The 15246-nt window shown below is 38.6% G+C and overlaps 1 protein-coding gene across 2 annotated transcripts in view; it reads left to right on the top strand.

Moving 5' to 3' along the window:
- The window catches only part of pcdh15b (protocadherin-related 15b), a 201985-nt gene that overhangs the window by 76007 nt on the left and 110732 nt on the right, over positions 1 to 15246 (top strand). For both annotated transcript variants that reach the window (XM_067576200.1, XM_067576199.1), the window contains 7 exons: positions 941 to 1049; positions 2343 to 2455; positions 3327 to 3533; positions 6337 to 6471; positions 8748 to 8897; positions 9091 to 9182; positions 9731 to 9832. In XM_067576200.1, coding sequence (XP_067432301.1) covers positions 941 to 1049; positions 2343 to 2455; positions 3327 to 3533; positions 6337 to 6471; positions 8748 to 8897; positions 9091 to 9182; positions 9731 to 9832 — 908 coding nt within the window. The remainder of the gene's footprint in view (positions 1 to 940; positions 1050 to 2342; positions 2456 to 3326; positions 3534 to 6336; positions 6472 to 8747; positions 8898 to 9090; positions 9183 to 9730; positions 9833 to 15246) is intronic.

The following is a 15246-nucleotide window of genomic DNA, read 5'->3' as shown; positions in this document are numbered from 1 at the left end:
AGTGCGATAATTTCCTCATTTTCTTATCCGTTGCTTTTAAGGTCGAATAAATGATATTGAGCCTCACTGGATGTCAGCAAACAAGTATTTGCTATGTAAAGATATAGAGGAGTAATGGCGACCTGAGCAGAGAATGAAGTCACACTCCCTCTGTGTGTGATGTTATCTGAGCGTCTCTGTTCTTTGTTTTAGTAGCCACACCAGCCAAGTGTGTATGTTAATGCATGTGAGTCCCTCCATATCCTCCACGTCCATTTCCAAGATGGCAGCCACGTCACAAACTTTCTCAGATTACAGCTAAACAGATCACCAAAATATGTTTCTGAAAACATTGGAGTTGAGAAATAGGCAATGCACTAACAGAATCTTGATCCATATTTGATCAGCTCTGCCTAGTTTGACAGTGTGATCTAATTTTTGTGAGTTGTCAACTTCATTGCGTAAAGGACACACGTGTTTGTTTTGATCTGAGATGTTGGTGTTATAGTGTAACATCTAGTGGCTGAATGTTATGTATTTCAGCTTTAAGCAGTAGCAGAAAGCTGATTTTGTTAGTGATGTTTCTTTTTAAGCTTCTTCTAAGCTCAGCTGAAAAATATTTTATGGGTTTTTAAGTCATCTATTCTTATGACTTAAGTTAAAACTTGCACTGTTTAGAAAGTTAAAAGTGTCACACACGTTTGTTTCCTTTTCTTACTTCCTGTTTTCACTCTTAAAATGAAACAACACAGAGGAAAGCTATGCCATTTTCATGTACAGTGCAATGTTGTAATAATATTGTGGTGTACATTCTGAATTACTGTATCCTATTTTGTCCAGATCTCATCTTTCATACGAACCTGTTTTTTTTTCATATTTGCAGGTGATGGTTCTGATAAGTATATGTATAGTACACAGTGATGTTAATTTCTACTAATGCTCCACTTGATTCTGTCTCCAGAGTAAGGTGAATCCCCTAAACGTGACTCCCCCCATACAAGCTGTGGACCAAGACAGAAATATACAACCTCCTTCTGACAGGCCGGGGATTCTATACTCAATCCTCATTGGTAGGTTCAAATTATTTGTGTTTTTTGGGGGGTTTATTTTTGTTTGGCACAGAGCCACAGTCATGATCATAACGTGAACATTTTATGACTGTAAATGATTTTTTTTTAAATTTCATATCAACCAAATTCTTTAAAGTAATTGTTATATGCTGGTAAATTAATCCTAATGAGCATTTTGCAATGGATAAAATGGCTCCAAAAATACAAAGATTGAATCGTCTGCTCATTATGCTTACTACCTTTAGATGACCATGATTCATTCAAACGGCAATAGTGCACCATCACTGCAAGCCATCTTGATTGCTGTTTGAAACTGTAAAATACAGAGTCACAAAAAAAACAAAAAAAATGTGTATATATATATATAATGCTTTTACTGGTGAGGATTGCCAAACTCCCTCTAAATTTACTGACATGACTGACACAGTCTTGATTACATTTCCCAGTCTCCCCCTGTGAAACTAATCCCTGTCTGAGTGAGGATTATGAGAGACAGTGTCACAAAGGGCAAAAAAATCTGTTGCAACCTTGCAGCTTTTCCAAGATCCATGATTCGAATATGTATTACAAATATTGTTGATGGTCATCTGAGGAAGCCTTATTGTTGTTGCTAAAAGTTGCTTTCATCAGACAACTTAGAGAGTAACTTTTTTTTTTCAAAAGATGAGAGTGGTTGGTGATCAGTTTAGACAGCAATAATATTTGAAAGAATTGGCCTTGATTCTTGGACACAAAGACACGCCTTATAGAGAATACAGGGACACACAAACACCCGCAACCACAAACATTGGGGGAATCATCATCATGCTTTCTTGGAATGCAGCATCCCTCAGTAGGAGCCAATCAAATCAGTGCTAGCTATAAAGATGCAACAAACACACACACACGCACACACAGAAATGCACACTTGAGAAACGTGATTGTGCACATGTGCCTGCGCTACTGCTCCTCTCACCAGAACTTGATTTCCCCACTGAGCAATGCAGTATTCCAAAGCACCATATATGAATGTATGTATGTGTGTGTGTGTGTGTATCCCCACCTGTGGAGAGCTGAGATGAGAAAACTGGGAGCATTAGCCATGCCTCCGTCTCTCTTTCTCCCTCCCTCTCTCTCTCTCTCTTTTATGCTCCCTCTAGATATCCACCAGAGAAACATATATTGATTCTTAAACCAATTACTGATGTCTCTCTCTTTCACACATACACACAAGTTCCATTTTTGTATATTTTGTTTTTTTTACTCTGTTCTTTCTGTTTGTGCCTGGTTGCCCGCTCTCTCTCTCTCTCTCAGGTAAACCAGAGTCCTATGCAGAATATTTCAGCTTAAACAGAACCACAGCGGAGCTCCTGCTACAGAAGCCCATTGATAGAGAGCTCTACCGCAGATTTGATCTGGTTATCAAGGTGAGAAACAGTAGAGTTGCAAACTGGAGGTTTAACTTGATTTTTCTCCCTGTATGTTTTTTATAGAACCACCAAAACGACCTCCCACTTCACTGCACAGTGCATTTCTTTACTGCCTTTAACCCCCAGATATTCATCAAGCTGTTGATCAGCAAATCTATAAGTTTAAGTACACACTAAATGTTCCTCTTCAGTTTATTTATTCTGGTGCTTTCAGGTTCCTGTCAATTAAATGTGGTGTACCCTGAGTATTTGAAATGGCAGTAATTGTAAAACATTAGAACTGTGCCATGCTGTGTGAGGGTGTTTTTGTCTCGATTAGGCCGGTAATGAAATTACACCACCAAGCATGCATCAGGTTCTGCTCTACTGAAATTGAAAATGGTATTTTTCCTCCATAGGATGTTTTGCTGTAGTTAAAGTTCTCATCTTTAAATCTAGGATATGTTGTTTATGAAAGCACTGCATTAATTGTACTTTTGGGACTATAAGGTTGTTGGACTCTTGAAAACAAAATAATTCAGGCAGGCAGCTACAGACAAATATTAAAACACAGGCAATTAGTAAGTGGTGTAGTCACATGTTGTAAATAGGCTTCAGTAGACTTATTTAAATAGCTGAATTCTTCTCTTGTTTTTCTTTTAACAAGAGATGCCCTAGATTTCCCTTTTTTCTAATAAAATTTGTGAGACATGTAGAAATGGTCTGTTGATAATAGTATAGCATTGTCATGGCTCTAATGAGTGTTATTTAGTCATTATTATTATTATTATTATTATGTAAAATATATATAATCCTCAGCAGCAGAATTTGTGGTGGAGTACATAAAGTGAAGTATCACGGCCACAATTATTTTCTTTTACCCCTTTAGGCAGAGCAGGACAACGGCCACCCCCTGCCAGCTTTCGCCAACCTTCAAATTGAAGTTCTGGATGAAAACAACCAGGCACCCTACTTCCTGGAGGACAGTTACCATGGCTACATCAATGAGGCATCACCAGTGGGAACCACCATAGCGACCAACACCAGCCTATCTGCACCACTGGCAATCGTAGCTCTGGATAATGATGTGGAGGAGGTGAGGATAAAAGCATGCAGGTCTGTCATTAAATTAAGACAGTAAGAGCTGATTAATACTCTTAATATTCTGACAAATCCAATTGTCACAGTGGTGAATGGTCAGAAGAATGCAACATTCTTATGTCAAGGGTACCAAAGTGCTGTTCAAGGCTTAGATTTTTGCTCTTGGGCTGTAAATGAATTGAATTTTATCATGACTATTTATTTTTACTTATCATGAGATTTTTTTACGTGTATTATTGTTGCTAAGTGCCCCAATACCTCCGAGAAGCCACTTACTGTACATGCATCTACTTCCTTTATAAGTGACAGCCAATGAGAAGCCTGTAGGTATCACCTCAGGTCATTCACTCTGTCTTTACCTCCTTCTGTTGAGCTTCAGTTAGTTTCTGTTTTTAACAAGGACTGGGTCTTAAAGAGGAACTCTACACTTAATTATCTTTTTGCAAAACTCTCTCAAAGGGAGAGCGTAAATGTGCTTCGAGTGAAACTGACAGTTCTCTAAGTTCAGCCCCCTTTATCACACAGCACATCTTATCATTTCTGAAATAATGGTTCCTTGATGTTAGACAGAAGTCAACAAAAGCAGGCTTCACATTTGTAGCTAGTGACCATTGATTTTGTCAGCTGAAATGACTCTCAGGTTTTTTTAACTGTAGCTAGCTAGCTAAATAAGCTAACAGTAGCTCCATGAGCTAGTTAAAAAACGCCTTCAGGGCAGCTGACTTTGGAAACTTTCCAGATGACAAACAGCAAAAGCCGTGTAAAACTGGTCTTAAATATGCATTTGGTCTACACACATGAAATCACACTAAAAGACTGAGGCAAAGCTGCATGTCTTAAACAAAAAAATTCATCATCAGTTGACGATCCATGTGGAAGACATGGAAATACAGAAAAAGCATTGCATTGCAGTGTAGTGCTAGTAAGTCCTAGTATTAAAAGTCTGATTTTACATTTTTCTTTTTTATTCTACTTGTGTTAGGCTGCTTAGCTTATAAAGCTACTTGGACGAGCAAGATAGTTAGATTTATGCTTTATTGTTGAAATTTTCAAACAGTACGTTTCACTTTTAACATTACAAGAGAAAAGGTTTTGAGAAATCAGTGGACCTGGCAAACACCACTTTTTCAGCTAATGAGTTTGGCTGGGGTTGCTGGAGTGTAAACTGCCCTACACTCTGATATAGTAGCATCTTGGACCAACTCCCAGGCAGTACGGAAATAACGGTGGATGTGCTAGTTGTGAATGGGGCATTGCTGTAGGTATTAAGAAAATATTTAATCCATCCCTTATACTTTATATTTTTATAATTAATAGGCAAAATAAAAAGACATGACCTAGTGTCTAGTTAGGGGTATTGGCAGTAATTTATATACTGTGTGGGATTATCCATAACTTCTGGCATGATTGAAGTGTAGTTCTCAACTGTGTACACAGAAGTAAACAAAACAATTCCTGCTTCCGAACACAGTTAAATCACCATGTAAACGGACCTAGCAGCATGGTGGTGATGTTTCAACACAGGGTTCCATGCAGAAATGAAGGATTGGATCATTGATGTGCCCATTTCTGCCCCTCTTTTTGTTCTACTGAATCTCTGCTTTGTGTCGTGCTTGCAGTGCGTGTGGAGTGCCCTATCTAATTTCCCTGTGAATCTGGATAGTAAAACCATTTCCCTCTTAAATTGCCTCTCAGTGATAATGTAAGAATTTACGCTGCTGCAGCATTGTTATCACCGATGCATTCCCAAGAGCTTAGTTTGTTTAAGATGTAGCATAGGCATTTTGACAAAAACAAGCTTTGGTTCATTGCTTTCTAAAAGACCCCACAGCAGGGAATGGGCTTAGTGGGGATAATGTGTGCGTCTCTGTGTGTGCCTGCCTGAGAGGTTGTGTTTGTGTGTGTGTGTGTGTGTGTGTGTGTGCTTGGGGCAATTGATATATGTTGAGTTATTTTAAATATTGCTAACCCTGGTCTCTCCTCCAGCATTAAGTACCAACAATGATGATTAGTCCTAATTGCTTTTATGTGCCATCCATCACTTTTATTTATGTGTGTGTGTGTGTGTGTGTGTGTGTGTGCGCGTGTGTGTGTGTGCGTGTGTGTGCGTGTGTGTGCGTGTGTGTGCTTAACTTTGTGTGTGTGTTTATTTATGACTCAATATCCATGCTGGCTACATCGACAATATTATCAGCACCCCTACCCTGCTGAGCCAGCCTTATCTGGAATGAGAGCTCACACACACACACATAGAGCATACACACACAGAGGAGATGACTGTGTGGGTAATGTCAGAGGAGGACTTGGATGAGGATTGCCTCTCCATCACAGAGTATTACACACACACACACACACACAGAGTCACTTCTTTCCTCTCAGCTGTTTTTTTGTATGGAAGCATTTGCATTTGTTATGTTTCTCTGGTCATTTATTCAGGTTTCTCCTTAAATGTGTAATATCACTGTGATATATATGTAGAGACAGAGAGAGAGAGAGAGAAGGGGACAATATTTGTTATCTGCTCTTTTGATTATTTACTGTTCATTTGTTCTCACCATTTACCATAACTGGTAAATTCATCGAGCATCCACTCTGCCTTAACGTCAGTTTATGCCTCTAATTGAGCCATTGGAGGTGCTTAGAAGCCAACATTGCAATGTGCAGCTCCCAGGAGTAAATGTGCAGCAACTGAATGATTACATATATTCAACTGTACCTTCTCTGGGCGATTAAAGGTTAAGAAAGAGAATCTCACTATTGTAATACACTTCCCTAACATCCCTCTTTCTCTCCAACAGACTAAGGACCCTCAGCTCCAGTTCTCATTGGACAGCTATTCTGATGTTTTCTCTGTGACTGCCACTGGAATCAAGAGATATCTCACTTTGGTGCAACCGCTGGACAGAGAGACACAGGACTCCTATACATTCACGGTACTCATGTGTTGGCACATGTGCTCCTTATATACCATGTGTGTGTATGAGAGAGAGAGAAAGTGAAGTAAGTAGCTCACATCCTCAACCCTGAGCCCACTGATAAAACCATAGCAATGGTCTTGAAACAGGACTCTTATTTACCCGTGTTTTGGCAGCACTCAGACCCCATTACACAATGACTGTAGTTCTGCACATAAAACGGAGCCAATACTTCTATGGGCAGTTCAAAACCAGTTTGTCTCATATGTTCTGACACCATGGCGATTGTGAGGCATCACTACAGACAAAGCATAAATCTTTAGAGCAAACATACCCATTCAAATCTGAACTGAAAGCATAGAAAATAGGAATAATCTAAGAGCCCAATATGATCGATCCACTTTATTTTAGAATGCACATTATTATATTTTTAAATGCAGCCCTTATTTTAGGCTATTTGAAATGAGAAAAGAACATTTATTTACTATTAAAGTACTTATTATTTATAACATCTGTGTATAATAGAATGTGTATACTCATTCACACCTCACATCAGCTGTATTAATTTTTCTATGCGATGAAGCAGCAATCAGCCTGTTCCAAACGGGCACGTTTTGAACAGGCACTGCACTAGTACTGTTAAATTAAGAATTAAATTTTATACCGTATTGTAATGCTGCTTCTACAAATTGACAAGACAAGCAGGGCTTTTATGAATTATGTTCAGCATTCAGGCTAACACTTAGCTCTCCCGTCTCTCTGTGCAGAACAGATGTATAAAACATGACTTTTTACAATGGTTGCTGTCTCTTTTATGTATACCTCTTTCCATCAGTTTTCCTGTTTCTGTCTGCCTCCCATATGTTCTTTCTCTCTGGTCCACTTTATTTCTTTTGTTGTCCCTGTCTCTCCCAATCTGTCATTCTCCTTCTTTTATTCACTATCTTATGTCATTGCAATCTAATTCAGCAGTTTCTTCATTGGTAGGGCACAGAGATGCTGCCCGTTGCCAAGCACAGAGTATTTCTCTGTGCGCTTCACCCTACAATACACAGCATTGTTACTTCATTCAGTAGTCTGTTATCTGTCAAGTTCAACCGTGTGTGTGTGTGTATGAGTGTGCATGCAGCTATTTGGAAGATAAAGATGGAAAAAGCAGAAGGTCTGGTGTATTGATTGAAAGGCAGAGGTGTACAGTAATCATCATGAAAGCCTTGTAGGAGAAATTAAACTCCAGGGCGCGAGAGAGAGCGCTATGAGACATGGAGGATGATTTTCATTTAAAGGAGTCAATCGCCTTCTTGGCAGATGAGCTTGTGGAGAAGATTGGTATCAGTGAGGAAGCTTCTGTTGCCTCTATTGATGTGCACTTTGATATGAACTGTGGATGATTTACTAAAACATGTAGAAATACATGTTTTATTTAAATATGGTAGAATGAACTACCTTATCAGAGAGTGGAGGAAGACATTAGATAGCAGGAAAACAAGTCATGAAACTAAATTACAGATATCGTCTGAATGTAAAGCACTGTAGCCTGCTTAAACATTTTTATTTGTTTTTACACCTAATCCATGGAATTTTAATTGTTTCTGTGGAGCAGTGTTATGACAAAAGACCTGCCGGTGGCATTAAATACATAACTCACATATAGTATAACATACACAATTTGATTTTATTTTTCATTTTGATGGCTTCAGCAGTTGGTAGAAACATTTCTAAATGGTACAGCGGGTGTTTTTTGCATACATCTAAAAAAAAAAAAAAAAAAAGTTTTAATTTGAAATGGAGCAAATGCTAATTTCCAGCTTAAATGAAAAGTTTAAGAGTCTATAGAGTAAAATGCCATGAAAAGTGTTTATTTTAAGCAGTTAATAACATTGGTATTATAATTAATTGATCTTTTTTTGTGTTTTATACGTATTTTGTATAGACTTTATACTTAATCAAAGGGGGAACAGCAATCATTGTAAGGTCCAATTAAATATAGGGGAGACAGCTGGGACAGATTAGTTCAGAGTTTCTCGAGTTTTTTGTTGCACGCACAAAAACACATACGGTAAATAAACACAGAACAGGGATTTTGGTGGAAAAAGTACAGCGCAATTCCACAGAGAAACAAGGAAACAGACAGACACTATCAAGACGCCAAGGATGTCCTGAATACTCTATCTAGCTTTTTGTTGCTTGGCAGAGTGTAACATTTTCTACCAGATGGAACATTTCTTTACTCTTGTCTACAAAAACAGTATACATTGTCCTTTTTTCTCATTCTGTGTCTCTGTCTCTTTTAGCTGCTCGCATCAGATGGCGTCCAGCAGAGCATTCCAGTTACTGTGATGGTAACAGTGTTGGATGCTAATGACAACACTCCGACTTTTGTCAATGTGTCTTATAATGTCAACCTGTATACTGATATGATGCCTGGAGAAACTGTGTTACAGGTACACACTGTCAAACACACACCACATGTATTGATAAGTTATTAAAACATGTAGTGTTGGCAACTTCCTTCAGTAATGGATTATACTTGAGTGAAAAAGGCATAAGCAAAGTGAATTTGACCATACATCTTTCACTGAAGTGAATGACTGTACGTGTGTACACACGTATCTGTATCTCTGTATCTCTTCCCAGGTGTCAGCAGTAGACTCTGATGCAGGTCCCAACGGTCAGGTCACCTATCGGATTTTAGCCGGTGACCAGGGACATTTTCTTATTGGCAACAGGTAAATATACAACTCACTAGGTTATATTAGTGTAAAGCATTTAATGGGATTCTTCTATTTGAAACTGCTTAATGCTCCTTTCACATTTTTGGCATTGGGTCCATAAATCTACTTGCAAAATGACAATGTTTTGAGCTAAATGCTTTAGTCAGCAATGATAGTGCCACCATACACTATAGATGCACCATTCTATCTATACTGTTATTGTTAGAGACTGTAGTATTGTCATTATTACAGGTATTAAAAGAGTGTGGTATAGAATTTGTAAACACCAATATGTCAGTGTCAGATACATTATATAAATTATAATAAGTAATTGCCATAGACAAAAAAAGATAATTGATTAGATTGTTTGTGGTCTATCTCTGGAGATTTTCTGAAGCAACCGCATTTGTGGCAAACACTGTAAAATGCACTGAGTAGGCATGTTGGCACTTCAGATCTCTATGAAATGGTCTCAAAATTGCAAAAACTATTGATTTATTCATGTTAACATGTTTCACTTCCCACTTTCATTTTAGTAACAACTCAATGACCTGTTTTCACAGCACTGGGGTCATTACAGTGGCACCAGGTGTGGAGCTCACTGTGGGGCGGAGCTATGCTTTGACTGTGGAAGCCGTGGACAACGGGCCTGAACCCAATAGGAGGTGAGGGGTTTCTCTCTGTCTGCCTCCATACATTTTTTACTCTGCACATTTGTCTGTCTAGAGATAAAGCTTGAAAGGTCATCAGATTTCCAAAGCTTTCACACTCACTGTCAGAAACTTCACAACGCTCTCCATCGCTCACTTTTTGTTTCTCTCTCTCTGCCACTCTCTTTGTCTATTCACCATTTTCAGGTGAATGGTTTTCATTTCAGAGCGATATCATGAGTTATAGTTTTATATTGGAAAATGACAAGAAAGTAGTCTTACAGAGGAAAATGGATAGTATGAGTGTGAGAAGACACATGAAAAGGTAATGAAAGGGTGCTTCACTGCTAGTTAGCCTCTTCTTGAGGAAAGGAAAGAAAATTATACTGTCTGGATTTCAGAAAAGAGACAATTTCAGCAAATGCAGGCATACGTGGCGTCTAGAATAAATGCTATAGATTGTAAATGAAACTAAATGTAATGTACTCTGGCCCCATCACATTCAAAGGATAAGGACTGACTTGATGAGCTGACATTTTTTTTGATTTTGGTTCTCCCCTGTCTCTTATCTCCTGTTCCCTGCCCTTCATCTCTCTTTCATGGATTAAATCAAAAAGGAACCATTACTTTCACAAACTCAGGGTTATTCCCCAAATTGGTTATTTCTTGCTGCTCCTAATATTTTGTAAATTGTGTGTATTGATTTGATAGCTAAAGCCTAGTAGAGAGAAGTTAGATTATGAAAACTTTAGTTTTAGACATTGCCATGCAATATCTGAGAGCAGAAGCAAATCCAGCCATTGAACTGTTCACCCGCTGGAACATGGTCAAAGGCTCTACAGGTTGATGGAGCAGCTGCACTGCCAGAGATTTTTATTCCTTGAGTGTTTTTGCTGCACCACAGCAAAACACAACATGGAACAGTGGGAACATCCAATGTGCTTTTACAAGTTACAGTCTAGCTTAACACCCTATTTTTTTGTTATTCTCTCAGTTTTCTTGACTTGTTGCATATCATCTAATATAGACAATCCATAAGGAAAACTTAAATAAACATGTAAGAAATTGTCATCAAAAGCCATACAAATTGAGCCAAGGTGCCAGCCTGAACAACAGCCTGTTATTTGCTGAAAGCACACTTGGGTGTTGTTCTTTGTGGTTTGCACTTGGGAGTATCTCAACAAAAGGATAAATTAACATTGCAGTGTCCTTGCAAAACGGCCAAACAAGACAAGTCCTTGCTGTTCAGACAAAGAGTACAAAACAAAACGATATTTAGTTACAGACACACTGGAACATTTAATGAAGAATCTTAAACAAAAACATCATTTAAGTACAAGGCACAGTGCAATATTGAGACTGAAATTGCTTGTTAGGTAGGCTTGTGTGAATGGCTGACAGTTTTATAACCTCATATGGCCTGGGCAGGTCAATGGGGAATGTTCTTCCCTCCCTCATTGATTTTATCAAAACACACTTGAGGAAGTCACTGAACAATGTCAGTATCCTGATCAAAATGTAATCAACTCACCCAGTGCATTCAAGAGTAACTCCTCACTAGTGGAGTGGAGTGTAAGAATACTGGAAATCTGCATGAACAGTTTGCTTACTCATTAGATGATAATAGTAGCCACCTTTCCTGTTAGCAGCTAAGAGCATGCGCTGACAAAGGCAAACAGTTAAATGCTTTGACTTATGCTAAAATGTGCACTTGAACAAACCACGACTTACTGCCAGATGACAGCCATCATGTATGTATGTTAAGTGCCTGCTTGAGAAGAAATAACTCGTCCTCATCCAAGAAACATCACTGAAAAAACAAAACAAACTAGCATACCATTTCAATACCACTGTGAATCTTTTCAAACGGTCAATTAATAAGCTTGGAATAAAGAATAGATCTTTCAAAGTTGCAACTGGCTCTGTAAAGTTTTGCTTGCCTATCTCTAAGACGAGAATAAGAAGACGAAAACTGATTTACTGAAAACTTAATTTACTGTAGTGAATACACTAAATTGTTAAGGCTAAACTAGCCTGTCAAAGAGCTCTGACTCTCTCTCACCCTGATTCAATATGTCTAATCGACCACCAGTCATTTGGCCATCAGTGGAGGCCAAGTAGTGCACACGCCGACGCTGAAGATGGTCAGCCACAGATGCTCAGTGATGATGCCTCGCTATTGCCTTTGTGCATCAGTGCCCTTTTATGCTTTAACATAGAAGTCAAATGTAATTAATGTTAATTTCAAGTGTCATTTGGATAATTTTTGCTTCATTTTTGAAGCTATGTGTCAGTAGTTATGAAAACTAACAATTAAATGCTCTAAGACCTCTCAGCATCTCAACAGTTCACTTGTGGGCTAACCTCAGATTACCTCAAACTGAATCAATTTACTGTGTCTAATAAATTTGTCCAGTTAAACTAAATGGATAATACTTGAATTGAATGTTGCCATGGCTTACTTCTGTGTGTATTAAAATTATAAAACATTTTTTAGCTGTCACAACAGCAATAGATTGCTCTCTAACAATATCTGTCAGTCATCATAAAAGCTAGAATCTTCTCCTCCCTCACACTTGACTCTAACTATGTGGCCGCCAAATCGATACAGAATGTGAACCACTGCAGATTGAGGTGGTTTCAGTGATTGGCTCACAGATTGTCCCCAAATTTCCCCAGACCCCCTGTTTATCTCTACTGAAAACATAACCTACATTACAAATCAATATCTATCTCTCTGCTACCTGATTTGTTAAAACTATGGGTCAAGTCCCAAAATGAGCTGTGTGTTCTCTTCCTGGTGGGCACCAACAAGTTGAGTGACACATTTTTTAATGAATTTGGATCCCAGCTTGTGAGTATTTCATGTTAGGGGGCTGGAGCTGTTGAAGAACCCTTGAGATACACGCTTCATTCAGATTAGAAGTGCTTTTGCATGGCCTAGATAGATGTACCCCAGAATACGCAAAACAGTTAGTGCTGGGGGGTTTCATTTATACTTTCATCAAACTATAGGGTAAGAGAAAAAAGAGGCCACCATGGATCAGATAAGATGTTAGATAAATAGCTAGTGACTTGAATCCAACTTGAGTCCAAGTCACATAATTCAAGTGTAAGTAAAATGCAGTTGTACAAAACATATTAAGTATATTATATATTTCAATGAGCCTTTATCCTAGGCCAAAGTCAAAAATTCTCATGGGAAGGATGTAGCAGATAAAGACCTTGTCTATACCGCCCGCATAACGAAAGCAGCATGTCAGCAGCAGCTGCAGTCTTATGTAAGTATCTACACTGGATCCATTCAGCCACACTACCGCTGTGCACTCAGAAGTGTTTTAAGAGCACTCACAGATCAATAATCAATGTGGGTTCGCACAGAAGTTAGAAGAAAATAGACTTGAAGTGGGAAAAAAACATGCTTTGAGTTGCAGTTACATGCATAAAAGTGTAGGCAGCTATCTTGATTAAAAGTAAGCACATCTGGTTTGTCAGATGCATGTGAGACAAACAACTGAATAATAAAGCTAAAAAGTGCCCAGTGTAGAGTCTTTGTCATGGGGAAAAGCCACAATTTGTTGCTGAGAGATCAGAGAATTGTTATAGTTGAGTGCAGTCAGTGACAAAGCCATTCACCTAAACATTCACCTAACCCACTAATGATCTGTTGGACCACCAAATAACTCTAAATGACTGTGGAGAAGAAGATTATGTGTGTGCAGCAGGGCAGAGCTGTCAATCAAAAAGATAAAGTGGACAGAAAATGCTCACAAATGCAAGTCTGTCGTATTCAAGACTAAGCAACTCTCTCTACGAGAATTAGATGTGCAAATAAGTGCACGTATGTACACATCTGTGGGTTTTAAAGGAAAGCGTTGTTTTGAATATTCATTTGTAGTAAGAGGGTTTTAGGAGGAAAAACGAGGGAGAAATAGGCCTCACCCGCAGTAGAAACCCCTCCTGGAAAAATCTCCAGGCCCTCAATCGGTTTTCATCAATAATGCCATCTGAATTGTTGTAATAAAACACTGGCTTTCACTCTTGCTGGCGGCTTACATTTTCCAGCCTTTATCTATTTATTTATTTATTGTTGTGGACGTAAACAGATTTTGTGGGCTATTGTTTAGACCCGAGGTTCTTTGGCTTTTTCAGTCGATGATCCAGTTTGAGTGGAGTTAATCTCTCCCTTCTCTCCCTGTTGGAGCCCAGCGCTCTTGCCAAGTAGGAACACAAGCGAACCCATGCAGTTTCTTTCCCTGAAATCCGGGGTGAGTAAAAACCAAATACCACTCATGTCATGTGGGGGCAAAGCTGGGAAATGGGAGGAATCTGTCTTTTTTTCCAAGCCATTAATTAAAAAGTGTTAGTTAGAACTTCAAATTAGAAATCAACTACCAAGTTATGAGACTACAGTAGAGTACACATGTGGTGTACTCATTCTTCCTTATGGTAAAAGTTGTAAAAACAGTACACAGCCAATACAATGTGACACTTACACTCAAATAATCTTTGTGAGCCACCAAAGTTTTTAACCCTTTTAACCCTTCTTGGCGAACAGTGGCTTGTTTACACATCCAGCAGATACAGAGCAACAAAAGCATTCATTCAGAGTTGCATTTCTGGCCATCAGGCCATCAGGTGAATGTAAGTCCAATGTTAATGTTCCTTTTAGCTCTGTTTTTGGTCTCCACCAAGATGCAAATATCTGTCTCTTGCTCTGCTGTTTGGTGCTGGGCAGGTATTCTGGGCTTTTTTTGCCAAAAACAGCTGCCTGTGAGCTGAGGGGAGCTGAAGAGTCGGTTGATTACCATCTTAGGGCTCAACACTATGAGTGATTTTAAGATAAGCTCTTTCTCTTCATGAATGTACACATTTTTCTTAAACCTGGAAAGTCTGAAACTTGAAGCTGCTTCACTACATGTATCAGTGAAACTACACAGTAATAGGCATTGTTTTATAGTTGTGGTGGAGGATATAACCAAGGAAATTTGCTCTCTGAAATAAATCCTGTGCATGACCCACTGGCAAAGTCAATATTGACAAATTCAAGCTCTTTTGCTTCCTGGAAAAGAGTGGTTCAAGATCAAATATTATTGGTACAGCACATGACACTTTTGTTTTTTTGTTTTTTTCCGGGGTTTTAAATTTGCAGTTGGCATCTTGTTATCTACAAATTATGTAGAGTCAGTCCATTTGGATCAAAAACTATTGTTTTCCTAAACATAACTGCGACCCAGGTAATGAAATGGTTTCAGAAATAAAAACTGACACAAGGACACAAGTTGTTTACAGCACACAAAAATAAACGGCTCTGTAGGTCATTATGGTGACATGCTGTTGATGTGATGTGTTATGTTGATTAAAAAATGCCAGTGAATGCAGCTTATTGAACAGCCAAAGTTGTGTATCAGAGGGGAAATAAACACTGT

Source organism: Thunnus thynnus, chromosome 20 (assembly GCF_963924715.1).
Source record: "Thunnus thynnus chromosome 20, fThuThy2.1, whole genome shotgun sequence".
NCBI lineage: Eukaryota > Metazoa > Chordata > Actinopteri > Scombriformes > Scombridae > Thunnus > Thunnus thynnus.
This window is presented reverse-complemented; position numbering and strand designations above follow the sequence as displayed.